General features: G+C 39.8%; 1 protein-coding gene across 8 annotated transcripts in view; it reads left to right on the forward strand.

The window, feature by feature from the left end:
* Positions 1-19,842, forward strand: part of CFAP61 (cilia and flagella associated protein 61) — a 354,209-nt gene that overhangs the window by 232,558 nt on the left and 101,809 nt on the right. For 7 of the 8 annotated variants that reach the window (XM_045194437.2, XM_053927357.2, XM_045194438.3 and 4 more), the window contains 2 exons: positions 14,128-14,226; positions 19,024-19,192. In XM_045194437.2, coding sequence (XP_045050372.2) covers positions 14,128-14,226; positions 19,024-19,192 — 268 coding nt within the window. The remainder of the gene's footprint in view (positions 1-14,127; positions 14,227-19,023; positions 19,193-19,842) is intronic. The other variant, XM_045194441.3, reaches the window with a different exon arrangement.

Consider the following 19,842-nt stretch of genomic DNA (forward strand, 5'->3'; position numbering starts at 1 on the left):
CCATAGAAGTCCTAGAGGAAAACATTGGCTGGAAAATCTCAGACATTCCACGCAGCAACATCCTCACAGACACATCCCCCAAAGCAAGGGACATAAAGGAAAGAATAAACAAATGGGACCTCACCAAAATAAAAAGCTTCTGCACGGCTAAAGAAAACAGCATGAAAATGAAAAGAGAACCAACTATATGGGAAAATATATTTGCCAATGATACCTCAGACAAGGGCCTGATCTCCAAAATATATAAAGAACTCGCACGACTCCACTCCAGGAAGACAAACAACCCAATTAAAAAATGGGCAAAGGACTTGAACAGACACTTCTCCAAGGAAGACATACAGAGGGCCCAGAGACATATGAAAAGATGCTCAGCATCACTAGCCATCAGAGATATGCAAATTAAAACTACAATGAGGTACCATGTCACACCAGTCAGAGTGGCCAACATAAACAAATCAACAAACAAATGTTGGAGAGGATGCGGAGAAAAGGGAACCCTAGTGCACTGTTGGTGGGAATGCAGACTGGTGCGGCCAGTGTGGAAAACAGTATGGAATTTCCTCAGAAAACTAAAAATGGTACTACCCTTTGACCCAGCAATTCTGCTGTTGGGATTATACCCTAAGAACCCTGAAACACCAATGCAAAAGAACGTATGTACCCCAGTGTTCATAGTAGCACAATTTACAATAGCCAAGTGCTGGAAGCAACCGAAGTGCCCATCAGCAAATGAGTGGATCCAAAAACTATGGTACATTTACACAATGGAATCCTATGCAGCAGAGAGAAAGGAGTTTATACCCTTTGCAACAGCATGGATGGAACTGGAGAGCATTATGCTAAGTGAAATAAGCCAGACGGTGAGGGACATACACCCTATGATCTCACATTTAACTGGAATATAATCAACAGAAGAAAAATGCAAACAAAATAAAACCAGAGACATTGAAATTAAGAACAATGTAACAATAGCCACAGGGGAGTGGGATGGAACAGTGGGGAGAGGGTTCTACAGGAGCTACTATAAAGGACACAAGGACAAAATCAAGGGGGAGGGTGGAGGTAGGGGTGGGAGGTGGGATTGGCTGCGGTCGGGTGGAGGGATGGGGAGAAAATGCAGACAATTGTAACTGAATAAAAAAAACCCACAAAAAATAAAGTAAAATAAAATAATAGCTAAATATATATATATAAGTAAATTATACAATCAATATCAGAAAAACAAACAACTCAATTAAAAAATGGGCAAAGGTGCTGAATAGACACTTCTCCATTGAGAACATACAGATGGCCAATAGACATATGAAAAGATGCTCAACCTCACTAATAATCAGAGAAATCCAAATTGAAAATACAATAAGATATTGCCTCGCACCTGTCAAATGGCTGTCATCAATAAACCAACAAAGAACAAGGGCTGGAGAGGATGTGGAGAAAAGGGAACCCTAATGCACTGATGGAGGGACTGCAAGTTGGTGCAGCCACTGTGAAAAACTTTATGGAGTTTCCTCGAAAATGAAAAGTGGAACTGCCTTATTACCCAGCAGTACCACTTCCAGGAATTTATCCAAAGAAACCCAAAACACTAATTTGAAAGAATTAATGCACCCCTATGTTCATAGCAGCATTATTCACAATAGCTAAGTTTGGGGTTCTTTCGGATTGGTGTTTCAGGGTTCTTAGGTTATAATCCCAGCAGCAGAATTTCTGGGTCAAAGGGCAGTTCCATTTTTAGTTTTCGGAGGAAATTCCATACTGTTTTCCACAGTGGCCTCACCAGTCTGCATTCCCACCAACAGTGCATAGGGTTCCCTTTTCTCCGCATCCTCTCCAACATTTGTTCGTGGATTTGTTTATGTTGGCCACTCTGACTGGTGTGAGATGATACCTCCTTGTGGTTTTAATTTGCATCTCTCTGATGGCTAGTGATGCTGAGCATCTTTTCATATGTCTCTGGGCCCTCTGTATGTCTTCCTTGGAGAAGTGTCTGTTCAAGTCCTTTGCCCATTTTTTAATTGGGTTGTTTGTCTTCCTGGAGTGCAGTCATGTGAGTTCGTTATATATTTTGGAGATCAGGCCCTTGTCTGAGGTATCATTAGCAAACATTAGCAAATATATTTTCCCATACTGTTGGTTCTCTTTGTAATTTGGTGCTGTTTTCTTTAGCCATGCAGAAGCTTTTTATTTTGGTGAGGTCCCATTTGTTTATTCTTTCCTTTATGTCTCTTGCTTTAGGGGACATGTCTGTGAGGATGTTGCTGCGTGGAATGTCTGAGATTTTCCAGCCAATGTTTTCCTCTAGGACTTTTATGGTGTTACGACTTATATTTAAGTCTTTTATCCATCTTGAATTTATTTTTGTGTATGACGTAAGTTGGTGATCGAGTTTCATTTTTTTTGCACGTAGCTGTCCAGATCTCCCAACACCATCTGTTGAAGAGGCTATTTTTGCTCCATTTTATGTTCCTGCCTCCTTTGTCAAATATTAATTGACCGTAAAGGCTTGGGTTTATTTCTGGGTTCTGGGTTCTGTTCCATTGATCTATGTGCCTGTTTTTATGCCAGTACCAGGCTGTTTTGATTACAATGGCCTTGTAATACAGTTTGATATCAGGTATTGTGATCCCTCCTGCTATGTTCTTCTTTCTCAAAATTGCTGCAGCTATTCAGGGGCGTTGATGGTTCCATATGAATTTCTGAAATGTTTGTTCTATATCTGTGAAATATGCCATGGGTACTTCAATAGGGATTGCTTTGAATCTGTAAATTGCTTTGAGTAGTATGGCCATTTTGATGATGTTAATTCTTCCAGTCCATGAGCATGGTACATGCTTCCATTTGTTTGTGTCTTCCTTAATTTCTTTCTTCAGTTTTGCGCAGTTGTCTGAGTACAGGTCCTTTATCTCCTTGGTTAGGTTGATTACTAGGTACTTTATTTTTCTTTTTGCTATATCAAATGAGATTTTTTTCCTGATTTCTGTTTCTGATGAGCATTTACTATTGTTACCAAACAGCAAGTGGGGTCCTGCTCTCCACTGCCCATAGGAAAATTCTGGAGGCAGAGGTGTGGTGAAAAAGGAAAGGAGTCTTTTATTCAAAAGCTATGCAATTTTGGAAGAATGACAGGCTTCTCTCTCAGGGCCCATTTTCTCTAAAACACCCAAGGGAAAATAACCCTGCCATGCTCTGCCAGGCTGGGCAAATCTGAGGCTGTGCTGGGAATTCCTTCTCCCATTTAAAAATGCCATCCTTTGGGAAATGCAGACAGCTGCAGCACGATGAAATCACCCGGGTGGATCCTGGAAGAAGAGAGAGGGCTATTCTCTGACCTTCCTCCATTTAAATTTTTTGGTCCATAATTCCATGTGCTCTGGAAGTGTTCCACTGCCCAGTCAATCCTGTCCCCTTTCAGGCTAGGCTGGCAGGTCTGCACCTACCCCTGCATGTCTCTGCCCAGGGGTAGGGAGGTCTATCACATGCTGTGCTAGCTTATTTACCATCGCCTCAGGTAACCTCCTCCTACAGCCCCTCCTTTCTCCTGTCAGCACCATGGTGGTATTACTACTGGGTAGAAATTGAAGGGGAAACCTGAAACCTGGGTGGGGGGGGCCCTATCTACAAAGGTGTCTGGTAGCCAGCCATCCTTTCTGGGGAAAGGGAGCATTTGGAGCCGCTGTGTGAGCCCAGGCCAGGCAAGAGCAGCTACTGAGCACATGACATCTGGCAACTATGTTCCTTATAACTGTAGTTCTCTAAAGATAATTCCTTTTAAAGGGATAACCAGAACCTTTCCAACATACTCACATAGTAAGGCACTTGGGCTTAAAAAACAATGTTTTGAATTTCTCTACTTTAAGCACTTGTGGTAGAGAAAAATATTTTGAATTGGCTCATTAGACGTGGGGTTAATGTTTAGTAACTTCTTCTATAAGCAACAAATTGTGAAAATTCCAGACTCTACAACACTGCACATTAAAGCTAATTGCAGGAGTGAAGTGGGAGTGAGTGGAGGTGGTAGTCATAAAAAGACAGTTTCCTGGGCCCATATTCCTGGGGTTACAACTCAGTGTGACTGGAGTGTGTCCCAGGAATATGTATTTTTAACTGACTTCCCAGGCAATTCTGACATGAGCCTGGTGTAGGAACCATTTCTGTAGATAATTCCTCAAAATTGGCAGTCTTATCTATAATGAGACTAATTCTCCCCTATAATTGCTCATTGTAAGTAACTTCTTTTTATGAGCTTGTTTTCCAACCACATTTTCTAGTTCTCAACAAATCATATAACTTCTACATCACATTATTATGTCAGGGCTTACCAGGCATAATTATTGACTTATCATTTAAACACTGCATAGCTGAGGTCATTACCCCATATTAGAGTACTTATCTGCTGAATTGGATGTAGTCGAAAGTATTTCATAAAGCTTCATGCTTAAATATCAATGTGATGAACGAGAAGGTCCAAGAAGATATACAGTATCTGTCAAGCATGAGGAAACCTGTTCACATGGTGTTGATAAAGACTTCCTAACAAACAGCATTTGTCCAAAACATAAAACCCTTCCATATCCTACCCCATCAGAAGTGATCTCACTTGCCTTTGAATTTCCATAATGCTTTGTATTCCAATCTTATGGGACTAGTTGTATTTTGCTATTTCTTATGTGCAAAGGTTTTCCAACTATTTTTTATAACTGCTGCCATCTTGGTATTTACATTTTGTATATGCTCAGTGTATATAAACATATGCTCAAAGTATAAATGTATAACTTTTTACTGCATATATACATATTATACATCATCAATCATTTTTCCTAAATCATAAAGCAAAACCCAGTTTCATTTCATTCTGTTTTGCCAGCACTCCCAAATTTTATTCTTATTTGTTGAGTGGACATTTCAAATATTATACTTATTTTTATTTTTCCAGTAATAATTTATGTTTTACTTTTATGCAGAAATACATAATAAGTTTTTTGTCTGAGATCCTGAATCCCCAGGTCCCTAGAGGATCCACAGGGCAAGCATGTAGGTCACTGCAGCCAGACTCTTGTACCTTAATGTCGGGTCCAGTGTTGATTCCATATCTCTTGCCCCAGAATAGAAGACTGGACTCAGGCAGGCATAACAGACTTACTGCTTGGCCCCTTTCTCCAGGCCTTCATTGTTCCTGCTGGGTTGTAATGAATAGGGGACATGCAAGATGGCAACCAAGAGAAGAGAAAAGTAAGGTCAGGGAGAGAGACTTTAGCCTCTCCCTCATCCTGTGAACACATCACCCCTTCTAGAAGTGCTCAGAATCCTTGACCCCACACTCTTTGGTCTCCCCCTGGAGGTCAGACTGTGCTGTTACCAAGAGCTGTATGGCCATGGATGCAGCTTCTGTGCAGTTTTTACTTACATAACAAAATGAAATAGCCAAGGACCTTGTCAAAAAATCTCTTTTGTGCATACAACTGTAATTGAATAACAATAAAAAATTTTTTAAAAATCTCTTTTGCGATTTAAACTGAAAAAAATATTGCTGAAGAAAATTTAAAATTTTTCATGAAAAAACTGTAGATTCTCTTAGTGTATTATACTTATAATAAATGTTTTGATTTGTTCTGCCTTATATTTTTCTCCTAATATTGGAAGTTCAAATAACTCCCAACTTTTAAACCCCATCTACACCATTTTATTATTAATGTTGAGACCTTATATGCTATCATTAAGACCTCATTAAATCTGAGTTATTCTTTGACTAGTATAATATGCAGTTATGTTAAATATCTATCTTGAGCTAGGATTTAATGTCATTTGGCAAATGTTTTTGTCATTGTTTTGAACAATTCAAAAAGCAGAGATTTTAGTAAATTAAGTTGTGCCATTTAAATTGATGAAGACAATTGTTCTCTCTCTACGTTATTTACTTGTTCAAATAACAGCATTACTGGAAGCAAATAATTATAAATCACTTGTTTTGGTTGCCCTTGTTATGCCAAAAAAATTTTTAAAAAAAAGAAAAGAAAGAAGAAGAAACATTCACTTGGAAGGTTGACAGGTTTCTACGGCACAGAAGGATAAGCAATGTGAAAAGTTTACATTTATCATGTTCACAATAAACTGGCAATGTCACCCTCTTTTTTTGAAGCATAAGGATGTTAAGAGCTCATTTTGTAGCTGTCCTCCCAAAGCATGAAATGAAACACAATACCTTTTACTTATTTCCCTGGATACTCTAATCCTTCCCTGCTTTACAAGTATCTCTGAGCTGTTCCTCCCTTTGTATCCACAGCAACGTGAAATCCCCACTGGAATTATCTGCTGTGAAAATGCAGGTGCATTTGTTTAATGTTTCATTGGATTGAGCACTTAACTTGAACTTTTTTTTCCATGACATGGTGACCTTTGATTTCAGAGCAGTGGGCTCACGATGATGTTAAGTATTGTTTATATACATTAAGCCAATAGCATTAGATCTAAGAGTTGTGCTTTTTCTGTGGTTGTGCTGTTCGTGACATTTTGTCTAATGCATGCCCAAACCCAAGATGTACCCTGTGACCTGCTATTCTATTTTCAGGATCCTTTTAAATATTCATAGGTATTCAAATTAAAAGTCTTAAACATTTGATCTCCATACTTCATCCTCAGAGAGCTGAAATCTCTTAGAATTCTACATTATATATTTCATGATTTTGGTACCAATACTCTTAGATATAAATTTTTATTTTTTAGAAAAAGGGGAAGGGAGGGAGAAAGAGAGGGAGAGAAAAATCCATGTGTGAGGCAAACATCTGTCAGTTGCCTCTCACTGCACACAACTGGGGACAATGGCCCACAACCCAGGTATGTTCCTTGACTGGGAATTGAACCAGTGACCTTTCAGTTCTCAGGCTGTGCTCCATCCACTAAGCCACACCAGTCATAGATATAAATTTAAGAATTTTAATAGTTGGATGTTTCTAAATCTGATTAAAATTAAATTTAAAACTATGAAGTTGGAGAAAATGGAAATGCTGGTGATAACCTCATGTAAAGGCATGGAAAAGGCAGTTAACTTGACTGACTCACAGAAAGGTCAATGTTACAAAGAAGGTTGAGGAGGTTAGGTTAGATCCCACCCATGGGGACCTATATACCATGCTCATGAATTTGTATTTAACATTTCAGTAATAAAGATAGTCAACATTCATTGAAAATGTTTTATGTGGGACTGAACCAAGATTGCGGCGAAGGGAGACACACGGTGCCTCATCACACAACCAGAACTGACAGAAAATCGAATGGCAAGGAAGTCCGACACCAAGGAAATAAAAAATAAACATTCATCCAGACCCGTAGGAGGGGCAGAGAGGACTCTCGTGGCCATGGTGGGACCGAGACTGGAGGAGTGTGGGACAAACAGGGCAGGAGCAGACCCTGCGGCCCCACATTCCACACAGATAAACTGAGAGGGCTGGACTCAGAGTGGCGGAGAATGGGACAGGCAGAGCGGTGGGTAGCATCCCGCGGCCCCACATTCGTGCACAGATAAACTGGACAAACAGCGGGGAGTGAAGCAGACCTCGCAACCCAGGGCTCCAGCTCGGGGAAATAAAGCCTCAAACCTCTGATTGAAAATGCCCGTGGGGGTTGGGGTGGTAGCAGGAGAGACTCCCAGCCTCACGGTAGAGGTCGTTGGAGGGACCCACAGGGGCCTAGAGTGTACACGGGCCCACCCACTCGGGAACCAGCACCAAGGGGGCCCAGTTTGATTGTGGGTAACAGAGTGAAAGACTGAAATCCGGAGGAGAGTGAAGCGGGCGCCATTGCTCCCTCTCAGCCCCTCCCCCACATACAGCCTCACAGCGCAGCGACCAGCTTTACCCCGCCCCAGTGAACACCTAAGGCTCTGCCCCTTAAAGTAACAGACGGGCCAAGACAAAAAAAAAAAAAAAAAAAAAAAAAAAAGGCCCAAATGACAGAACACTTCAAAGCTCCAGAAAAAATACAACTAAGCAAGGAAGAGATAGCCAACCTATCAGATGCACCGTTCAAAACACTGGTTATTAAGACACTCACAGAATTGGTTGAATTTGGTCGAAAAATAGATGAAAAAATGAAGGCTATGCTAAGAAAAACAAAGGAAAATGTACAGGGAACCAATAGTGATGAGAAGGAGACTGGGACTCAAATCAACGGTGTGGACCAGAAGGAAGAGAGAAACATCCAACCAGAAAAGAATGAAGAAACAAGAACTCGGAAAAATGAGGAGAGGCTTAGGAACCTCGAGGACATCTTGAAATGTTCCAACATCCGAATTATAGGGGTGCCAGAAGGAGAAGAGGAAGAACAAAAAATTGAAAACTTATTTGAACAAATAATGAAGGAGAACTTCCCTCATCTGGCAAAGGAAATAGACTTCCAGGAAATCCAGGAAGCTCAGAGAGTCCCAAAGAAGCTGGACCCAAGGAGGAACACACCAAGGCACATCATCATTACATTACCCAAGATTAAACGCAAGGACCTACATCCAAGATTACTGTATCCAGCAAAGCTATCATTTAGAATGGAAGGGCAGATAAAGTGCTTCTCAGATAAGGTCAAGTTAAAGAAGTTCATCATCACCAAGCCCTTATTATATGAAATGTTAAAGGGAGTTACCTAAGAAAAAGAAGATAAAAAATATGAACAGTAAAAATGACAGCAAACTCACAGTTATTAACGACCACACCTAAAACAAAAACAAGAGCAAACTAGGCAAACAACTAGAACAGGAACAGAACCATACAGATGGAGATCACATGGAGGGTTGTCAATAGGGGAGTGGGAGGGGGAGTGGGGGAAGGTACAGAGAATAAGTAGCATAGATGATAGGTGGAAAATAGACAGGGGGAGGGTAAGAATAGTGTAGGAAATGTAGAAGCCAAAGAACTAATATGTATGACCCAAGGACACGAACTATAGGGGGGAATATGGGAGGGAGGGGGTGGACAGGATGGAGTGGAGGGGGGGGAATGGGACAACTCTAATAGCATAATCAATAAATATATTTAAAAAAATACACCAAAAAAAGAAAATGTTTTATGTAGCAGGCAATATTCTAAACATTCTACAGATATTATTTTATTTAATGCTCACAGCACCTCTTTGTGGCATTAGGTTCTATTGCTTCCACTTTACAGACTAGAAAACTGAGCCACAGAGATGTTAAATAACTTGCCCATGGTCAAAAAGTGAGACGGTTCTAGAGCCAAGAGATCAACTGGGACAATTTGAAACTCCAGCCCATGTTCTTGTCCACTGTGTTCTGCTGCTACCAATATGGTGAGCAAACAAGGAGATTTTAAAAACTAGGAATGATTGAGATTGGATTGAATTTTTAAAAAGGTTTCCAGTAGCTGTGTGAAAGATGGGCAAGAGAAGGAGAGAGACTTGTGCTAGAGAGACTAACCCTGAGACTGTTTTTCTAGGCAAGAAGGTGAGCTAAGGTATTGTGTCCTGAAAATGGCAGATGGGAGGCATTCAAGAGATGTGGGCAAGGTAAAAGTGACTGGACATGGTTACCAGTTGTGGGTAGTGAGAAAGAGAGTAAGAGTCTGACGTTGGCTCCCAAATTCCAATCTTGGATGGTGATTAATTGGCCATACCTTTGATGGAGGTAAAGGAGGAATGGAATGGTTGCTACAAGACCTTTATTTGGATGCATACTGAACTTGGGGTGCCAAAGAAGAAGTTCTGTTAGGACTGATAGGCATTTGGAAATTAGGTTTTGAGCTCAGAAGAAAGAAATAGTGTAAATGTAACATGAAGTTATGATGGTAAAAAGCATCAACTCAGGGACATTGACATGAAGACTAGGAAGCTTGTGAGGGATAGGTGGGCAAAGGAGGAGAAGCTGGTTAAAAAAAAAGCCATTATAAAAGAGAACCTCATGATGACAATGTTGTCTCAGATAGCATGTGCTATGCTGTACCTCCTGGGTGGGGCCTCCTCCACAGGTCCATCTTTCACCATTTCTTCTGTCCCTTGCTTCTCATGATCTGAATTAGTAATGGTATCCCACCGTTGCTAGGCCCTGGATGACTCCCCATCCTTATTGGAAATCAGAACCCTACACATGCCTTCCTTCCATCAAACCCTGTCAAGTGGCTGTCTGTTTTCAGCCTGGGCCCTGACCAGTACAAGGATCTTCTGCTATTACCACCCATTCTTCCTTCATAAGTCAACATGAGTAGAGACTTCTGGGAGCCTCCCAGTATTCATTCTACACTTCATCCTTGGTAATAGAACCCTGGGCAATGTGGTTCTTGGGAAAACCCACTGTATTTCTCTTTGAAAAACCACATTTTCTAGCACCTCTTATTGCTACACATGGCCATGTCACTGAGTTTTGACAATGTGAGTGGAAGTGCCGTGTGAAATTTTAAGGAAACTTCCTTAATGGGCAGTCCTTTCTACCCATTCCTCCTTCCTTTTGCCTGTAATGTGGATGTAGGATGTAATGGCTGCAGCTATGGGAGCCACCTTAGACCCAAGGAGACCTTGAGAATGGAAGCCTCAGAAAAGCAGGGCCATGGACATGTGCTTTGAATCAGAGGGAATGGGAGAATACTGCAGATAGCAATGCTCTGGAAGTTTCAAGAAGGGAAACAGAAGGGGCTACCTGGTCTCTCTCTCTCTCTCTTTTAATGATGAGTGAGATGTACTCACCTGAGAATGTAGTAGGAGAATAGTAGGGAGAACAAGAAAGGTTAAAGTGGTGACCTTGAAGACTGAGTGAAGGACCAGAACAGCCACAGTGAAGAAGACAAAAGGAATTTGGCTAAGTCTAAAGAAAAGGCATGGCCAACATAAACAAATCCACAAACAAATGTTGGAGAGGATGCGGAGAAAAGGGAACCCTAGTGCACTGTTGGTGGGAATGCAGACTGGTGAGGCCACTGTGGAAAACACTATGGAATTTCCTCAGAAAACTAAAAATGGAACTGCCCTTTGACCCAACAATTCTGCTGCTGGGATTATACCCTAAGAACCCTGAAACACCAATCCAAAAGAACCTGTGCACCCCAATGTTCATAGCAGCACAATTTACAATAGCCAAGTACTGGAAGCAACCTAAGTGCCCATCAGCAAATGAGTGGATCCAAAAACTATGGTACATTTACACAATGGAATTCTACACAGCAGAGAGAAAGAAGGAGCTTATACCCTTTGCAACCGCATGGATGGAACTGGAGAGCATTATGCTAAGTGAAATAAGCCAGACGGTGAGGGACAAATACCCTATGATCTCACCTTTAACTGGAACATAATGAACAGAAGAAAAAAGGAAACAAAATATAACTGGAGACATCGAAGTTAAGAGCAATCTAACAATGGTCAGGGGGGAGTGGGGAGGGGACAGTGAGGAGAGGGGATTACAGGAACTACTATAAAGGACACATGGACAAAATCAAGGGGGAGGGTGGAGGTGGAGGAGGGAGGGGGGTTCAAATGGGGTGGGGTGGAGGGATGGGGAGAAAAGGCATACAACTGTAATTGAATAACAATAAAAAATTAAATTTTTTTAAAAAGAAAAAAAAAGAAAAGGAATTGAAATCTGGTGCCTTAATAGGTGAAATCCTTAAAATACCCTTTCCTCCTAAATCTTTTGGAGAAATCTATAATTGTACAATAGCATAATGCGGGATACTACAATGTGGTAATTTGGCAACTTACAAGCTATTTTATCCATGTTGTTAGAGCATTCAAATTATTCAGTGCCAAAGGGGTTAGTTTTTGTAGTAAAAGACATAGCTAGATAATTACTAAGCCTTTTATTCACATGGAACTTAAGAAGGGCTTGTATCTAAAATTATTAGTAGTACAACATAAACTACATTACCATCACATACACACCAAAGCCAAAATAAATTTTAACTGCATAAGTATAAACATGTATTATTACTTCCATTTTCCATGAACTGGTAATAAATCAAAGGCCTGTCATCACTGTGCATTTGCAAACTGGCAACCATAAGTAGCTGGGGTTAATTGTGACCTTTATGTTATTTGAACATATTCAAAATTTTTATTATTAGAGGATAAGATGTGCTTGGTTTTCTTTGTATCAAGTAAGAATATTTACTCTTAAATGACACACATCCTTAGAGACTTTAGAGCAAAACCTTTCATAATATTTAGCTATTTTTAAATGTCAGGTGCAGTTGAGTTTATTACATTGCTGGTCCATGCTGTCACCAAAAGTCTCCTGCTTTTAATGGTACTTAATAGATTGTCAGTAAATTGATAGCGTTTCCACATTTGGAAAATTTCCAATTTACTCAACGGGAAAGGAGGGCAGGTGTTTTCCCCATTTTGCTTTTTCTGTTTTGCATTTGGTTGGTTTAAAGGGAGGTATGAGCTAAGAAGAGATTTTGGGGATGAAAACAAATACCTTTCTCACCATCCTGAAGCCTATGTAAAGATCAGGTCACCCAAAAAATTTTGCTGACTCTAGCTGGATTGCATATTTGCATCAGGTATGTTTTCAATACTGAAGGGAAAACACAGCATGAGTTTTAAGCACAGAATTTCTTCAGAAGCCTCCACTTACACACTCACATGCACCATTTATGCTATTTAACATTACTCAGGACTGGGTAGAGGACAGCCAGGTGAATAGAGAGGGTGTTACTTGGGATCAGAAGACATGGCTTTGATTTCTGGCCTGGCCGCTTATGAGCTTCGTGACTGTGAACAAATTATCTACCATTTCCAACCTTGATTGTCTTCTTTATGAAATACGGATAATAAAATATTGACCCCCGCACCCACCCCTAGCACAAACTGCCTTGAAGATTAATCTCTATGATAAATGCCTGTGAACATGCCTCAGGCCCTGGAAAGCTTAATGCAAATATGAGGCAGTTTTGCTCTTGAAAGGAATTCTCTAGAATTTACTTTAATGTCCTGATTTGAGAGAGAGAGAAAGATATACAGGGTGAGGCAAAAGTAGATTCACAGTTGTTCGTATGGAAAACAATACAATAATTAATAAATAGTGCAAGAATAAACACTGCTTCATGTACTCACAACTGTAAATCTACTTTTGACCCATCCCGTGTGTGTATATCTATCTACCCATGTATCTATCTCTCTACCCATCTATCTATCCATCTATCTATCTATCTATCTATCTATCTATCTATCTATCTATCCATCCATCCATCCATCCATGAAAGTAATAAAGCTAATGTTGACTGATAAAAATTAAATGATCTTAGATCCCTGTCCACAATTTAGGGTCTACAGGGCAGTGGAGACAGAGGTTAGGTAGAGGTTAGATAAGCAGACATTCACACCCTACCATATGGTCCTGGACAAAGCAACATTGCCTCAGTTCTGTTTAATAAAATGGGGATGACATTGTATTGCTTCACAGACTCAATGAAAACATGCAAAGCACATGATTGTAAGCACTCAGAGTTTTAGATATGGGGGTTATGATCCCAAGCTGTTTGTTAGTCGTCTGAAATTCAAACTTTACATCAACTTACACTAAATTTACCTCCTCAATTTTGGATTTTATTTCATTTTACTCTGAGAATAAAATTTTAAAAAATTAAATGGTATCTGTCATTATAGTGCTGCTGCTTTCTAAAGTTTTTGTAATTAGCCACTCCGGTGCCATCTTCCTTTCATTTAAATGGTCGGTCAGTTCTGTTTGAAAGTTTGTGCAAAAGAAGTTGCTGGGTTCAAAGAAAAATTCAACAATTGGATGGCACATGAAATAAAGTTAAACTGAATTACAGTTGACCCTTGAACAACACAGGTGTGAGCTGTGCAGATCCATTTATATATGGATTTTTTCAATAAATATTGTAAAGGTGTTTTCTCTTCCTTATGATTTTCCTAACATTTTTTATCCAGCTTACTTTATTGTAAGAATACAATATGTAATATATATATAATATACAAAATATGGGTTAATCAATTGTTTACAATATCAGTAGTAAGCTATTAGTAGTTCAGTTTGGGGGGAGTCAGAAGTTATACATGGATTTTTGACTTCATGAGGAGTCAGCACTGTAACTCCCAGATTGTTCAAGAGTCAACTGTATAATAAACTTTCACCGAACAGTGCTTTACCTTTTTTGTTTATTTTTTCTTTCTCCTTAGCTCTCACCTGAAGTTTAGTAATCTCACACTAATTTCAACCCACGGACTCCCTGGAAAAAAACTTCTGGACACTGAACAAAGGAAGTTTTTAGCAAGCGAGTATGAATTCTATTTGCTTTTTTATTCTGAGCCCTAAATGTCCGAATGTGTACAAAGTCATTTCTGTGCTAAATAGATTTCAGACTAGAAAGAGAAAAGTGGTGGGCTTTTCTTCTGGATTATAGATGTCACTTAGGAGATACAAGTACAAACTTGGTAATAAGTGAATGGCAGGGTTGGGCTGCCATTTTCTGTTTGTGGAAAGACCTCTACCTTTTTTCAGACAACTGGGACAGAGCCTCCTGACTTGGTCACTGCCTGTGTTCCGCTGCCCTGTAGTATCTGAGTGACACTACAGGACAGGGGAGCTTAGTGGCTATATTTTCATCAGACTAGACAACTCCCCCCAAGATTCAGAGTTGGGAGATAAAGGTCCGGTATGTCACTGGGGTGTGGGTCTCACACTTATCCCAGCCATTTATAATCAGGGCCTGATAGGCAAGACCTTCTATGCTACTCTAGGCAAGCTTTGTTGTTTGTATCCCAGTAGAATCCCATTTCATTATTGCACAGCTTCCATTAATTTTAATTTCTTGTAGCAAAACAAGGGTATAATAATTATTAGGCTCCCTGTCTCTAGATACAATGTTCAAATTTTTCTAATGAGGAGGAAGGAAATTGTTCCTTCTCAGGGTATTCATTTTAGAATCCATGACAAAGAGATCCTCTTTCCTCTGTGAAAAACACTTACTTTGCCTTCAAACAAAGAGAAAACCTGCAGCTTTCTTGCTAGCAGAATCAGGCTCATTTTGACTTAATAAATACTTTTTATCAGTCTATGAACATTTTTTTTTGAAGGACATCATTAGGGTGCAGGAAAAAAAAAAGTCAGGCGGATGTGGATTCAGATGCTTGCCCCTACTGCAAAGGGGATTTCATTCCCTGAACTTTTAGATTTTTTTTTTCTGTGAAAAGTGTATGATAAGCCAACCTTGCTGGAGTTTTTTGTTAAAAGTAGTATAACAAAGAATATAGAGGATCAACACATGTACATTCCCTTCCCTCATTGCCCTCTTTCTGAATTGCATGATTCCCAGGAAATGTTGTTGTTATTGAGAAATGTCTCACAGGAACTTAATTCAGTCAGCTTGGTAAAGGTTTCTATCAGCCCCTGTGTTAGCTGTGTTATAGCAGAGAACAACCAGTAGTGACTTTTTGCTGGTGTGATGCTGTGTGGGATCTGTGTGTGGCAGGTGGAAAGTCCCCTAGTCGGTGCCCCTGCTTCTGTGCCTGCCTCTCCACATTCTCAACACAGCAGCCAGAACAGTGTTGCATAAATGTGAGTCACATCACACCAACTGTCCAGTATGGTGGCTACTGGCCACATGTGGCTGTGTAAATTTAAATTGATTAGAATTTGAAATTAAAAATTCAGCTTCTCAATTATGTTAGCCATATTTCAAGTGCTCAAGTAGCCACATGTGGCCAGTAGATGCCATGTCAATCAGCACAGCTACAGAACATCATCATCACAGAAAGTTCTAGAATGCTTCAACCTAAAATCTATCCATGTTCACTTATTTCTCTGACCTCATCTTTTACCATTTCCACTCTAGCCATACCAGCTGCCTTAATATTCCTGAAATAGAACAGGCAGGTCCCCACCTTGGGGGTCTTTGCTTTTCTCTCTCCAAGTATTTGCTGAAATGTCAACTTTTTAATAAGACCTATCCTGACCACCTATCCATTAGCAACCTACACTAACACTCCAGTCCTCCTTACTCTGCTGTATTTTTTCTTGCTACTGAAATCCTTATAAATATTATATAATTTGCCTTTTAAAATTATGTTTTTTCTTTATATTCTGAATCCTTCAACTACAATGTAAACTCCATGAGAGCAGGAATTTTTTGCCTCTTTGTTCACTGATGTGTCCCCAGCATCCAGAACAGAGGTTGGCACATAGCAGGTGCTCAATAAATAATGTTGAAAAAATGAAGTTTTGTCCAAAATTACCTGTGAAAGTCATCAGTGTATAGATAGGAACTAAATGACACAGCTGGGTGCCTCTGGATGGGTAACTGCATGTTATCATCATTCTAGAAACTATAAATTGAAACATCAATAAGATGTTGCCTTTCAAATGGCCCTCATATCACAATAAAGGAAATTATCCCTGGTCATGAAGTTTAAAAATAACAAATGCATTGCCATCCATAAATTTAATAATTTAAATTTCTCATTTTAAATATAAATTTGACCTTTTCCCTGTCCAGTATTTTGATTTATTATTGTTGTTACTATATTTTTAATAGCCAGTGTTTGTTTTCATTATCTGGCCCTGTCCAGAGTCTAGTGGAGGTGCTAATGACATGCTAGGGATGCAGCAGAAAGGAAGGCAGTGGGAAGACAATAGAAAGAGGATGCAGGAGAAATCCATTAATTGGACAATCAGCCCTGAGTAACTGAAAGTTAATTGTGATGCTCCTTTTTCTAAGAGTGTTACAATAAATCCTTTATGGAAACCTCCGTGGTTCTTTCTAGTTCTAAAGGGTACTGATTCCATGAAGTACAGGTCTCCCCCATGATTATATTTACTCCCCTGGGGTTTGCTTCTAATTTTGCACCTGGAGCTTTGGGCTACGTCTTCTGATACCAAATGTGGGGTCCCTACAACTTAAACAAGTGAGCCACTTATCACACATGTCCTCTTCCAAAAATTTTCCCATCCTGCATTTCTGCTTTTTAAAAATTATTAGCCATTTCTAGAATATTCTATGAATACAACCTTTCACATTATTTTCAAGTCTGGGTCAAATTAACTTGAGAAACGTGAAGTTTCATTGATGTTCCTTCTTTGGCTGCTTCTGTCTTTTCCAGAGAACCCTAGTGGAGGTATTTCTCTTGTCTTCAAGCCATGAGACAGTCCCTGTTATGTTGGAATCTTAATGCTCACTAACTCTGCTTAGAAAATAATTTTGGGAAAATATCACTTATAGTTTGCAATGTCTACTTTCACCTGCCTGATGGATAAATTAAAGAAGGTCCAGAATGGATAGTGTTATCCAGAACAGATAGTAATTACCTACACAGTGACATTGAAACTGAGAAATGCCATAGTAACGGACTGTAAAAGCAGCACCCTAAATTCCTCAGTGCTTCCTAAGGTTCCTAAAAATCAGCTCCCAAGTGCCACCTCCCACTAGACAAACTTCAGATTTTAACCCTGAAATATGCATTCTGACATCGCACTATTGTCCTACTGTTATTGAAAATAACATTGTTTTAGCCTTCCCCAAATTCCCCCTGAGAACTTTATCTTTGAGCAAATCCTCATAAGACTAATCCCTACATACTATTTTTAATTTTTCCTCATCTTGGGCAACTGACAGTGCTGTTCCTATTATGCAGGATTTGCGATGCAAATGAGCACAATCATTTGTGGGTCTCTCATGAATGTATAAAATTAATGAAGTTTTTTGTTTTTCTGTAAAGCTACCAAAATGTTTTTTTAAAAAAGAATTTCATCTCACTTTCTATTATTTCCCTGTGACAGGCTAGACCCCAATTTTCTTTTCTTATTAAGAAGAAATTTTCTTGTGTTTAAGTGTTGTTTCATGGAGAGATACAAAGCCCAGAGCTCCCTTCTCTTTCACAGGTCCTGTAACGGGGTCTAATGTGCATCCATTATAGGGATTCTTTTTGTGTGTTGAGAGCAGACTCACGAGTGGATCAAAAAGAAAAATGTTCTCCCATTACCACGTTAGTACTGTTTGCCTCCCAGGCAAGTAAACAGGATTATGTATCATTAATATCATTTAGAATAATACTCTTTACATATACATTCCACTTGAAAAAACAGCATCTCTTACATTCTCACAATTACCCCTTACAATGGCCAATGCATATAGGAAGGAAAATTATCCCATGTTGAGAGGTGAAGAAACTGAAGTATTGAAAGGGGATACAGAGTCCCAGGGTCCAGTCTCACTGGTGACAAGGCAGGGGCACAGGCCTTGGCACAGTGAAGCCTAGATTTAAGTGAAACACTTTATTCTGGCACCTACACTGTTATAGTGGCATCAGAACAAAATCACTAGAGGGTCACATCAGGAGGTTACATCTTTCAGGAAGTTCTGGAAACAACCCTCACGAAACTCTAAAATACCCCAATGCCAACAAGAAACACACTTTTCTCACATTATAATAGAATGCTCAAACTCAATGGAACTGAGACAAGAAAACACATCCACCTTGGACCTGCTGTTTGCAAAAGTATCAGTACCCCATAAATCACCTTTGTCCTATAGGGTGAATCTCAAAAGTCTCCAGGGACTGCAGTTGTTTCAAACATAATTCCCTAATTGACATCTTCTCTAAATAAAATGTGTTCTGTTGTTTTGGCCCAAATCCATACACTCATTCTAAGAATGAGTCACTTATTAAAAAACATTACCAAATAGGAAGGGTTCTCAATATTCAGGACCTTGAACCTGCCTTCAGGAATCCTGAGCAATGTCACTTTCATGGTCAATAGGACAAGTCAACAGCTAAAGTAAATTTATACTCAACATGAAACAGAAACAGAAGAAAGAATATATATTATATATATGATTCACACACACCACACACACACACACACACCCTGTTGTGGACTGGCCATTTAGCTATAATGGGAAGATGTCAATTTGTGACTGTCTCATGACGAAAAATCTAGTATGTAGCTTTGGTGCTGGTAAATTCACAACAAGAGCACAGACTCAGCCCACTGGGGGATTTGAACCAGCTCACCAGATGTCTAATTAGTGCCCACTGTCAGCTGCTCAAATGTCACTGATGGAGCTTCTCTCTCCGCAGCCACTGTTTTAATGATAAAGATCACACATTGATGTCACTGTGCTCCTGGGTCAATGTGGTGGTTGGTAGAATGACTGCCATAGACCGAGCAGCCAAGCATGTCGTGGTTTCCCAAAAAGAAATTGTGCTCTATGACCACCTCATCCTCTGCACTGGACAGCAGTACCAGGTGAGGCTACGCATGGCCATCGGGGTGAACAAAAGTTAATGTGTTTACCAGGCACACGCTCTCTGGGTAAAAAGCATGCTTTCTCGCCTGGCAGCTGCCACTCTGTATTCATAAAAGTGTCCTGCAAAGCTCATGCACATGACCAGAATTGTGTCCAAAACCCTCATGGAAACCCATTCCAAGAAAAGCATTCTGCTCAAGGATAAAAATCACAGCAAGTCAGAGAAATGTCATTCTTTAAGCTGTTGTCCAAAAGTCTAACACTTGCTCCTCACCAGAACAGAATCCAGACACAACCCACATGCATTTGTGGGGAATTAATTTATGCCTGAAGAGGCTAACATTTGGCAGTGGTGATGGGCTCATGCAAAAGTATTTCAAACATACACACCTTCTCTCAACCCTTGTTTTGTCTCTCAGTTATAAAACTAGGAAATGTGACTGACTGATTACCCAGTGATGATGCTGTCCATTTTGATTAAATTCTCAAACCACATTTGAGGAAAGCATCGCTGGATAACTGAAATTGTTTAATGTCTTAGGGAAGCGAATTTTAATATTCTCACCTTGCAATACACATTAGCATTTCATGTGGCCAACAAAATATGGCATCTCTTTAATTGAAAGAGATTTACATTGTAACTCAAAGA

This window comes from Desmodus rotundus, chromosome 6 (genome assembly GCF_022682495.2).
Source record: "Desmodus rotundus isolate HL8 chromosome 6, HLdesRot8A.1, whole genome shotgun sequence".
Taxonomy (NCBI): Eukaryota; Metazoa; Chordata; class Mammalia; order Chiroptera; family Phyllostomidae; genus Desmodus; species Desmodus rotundus.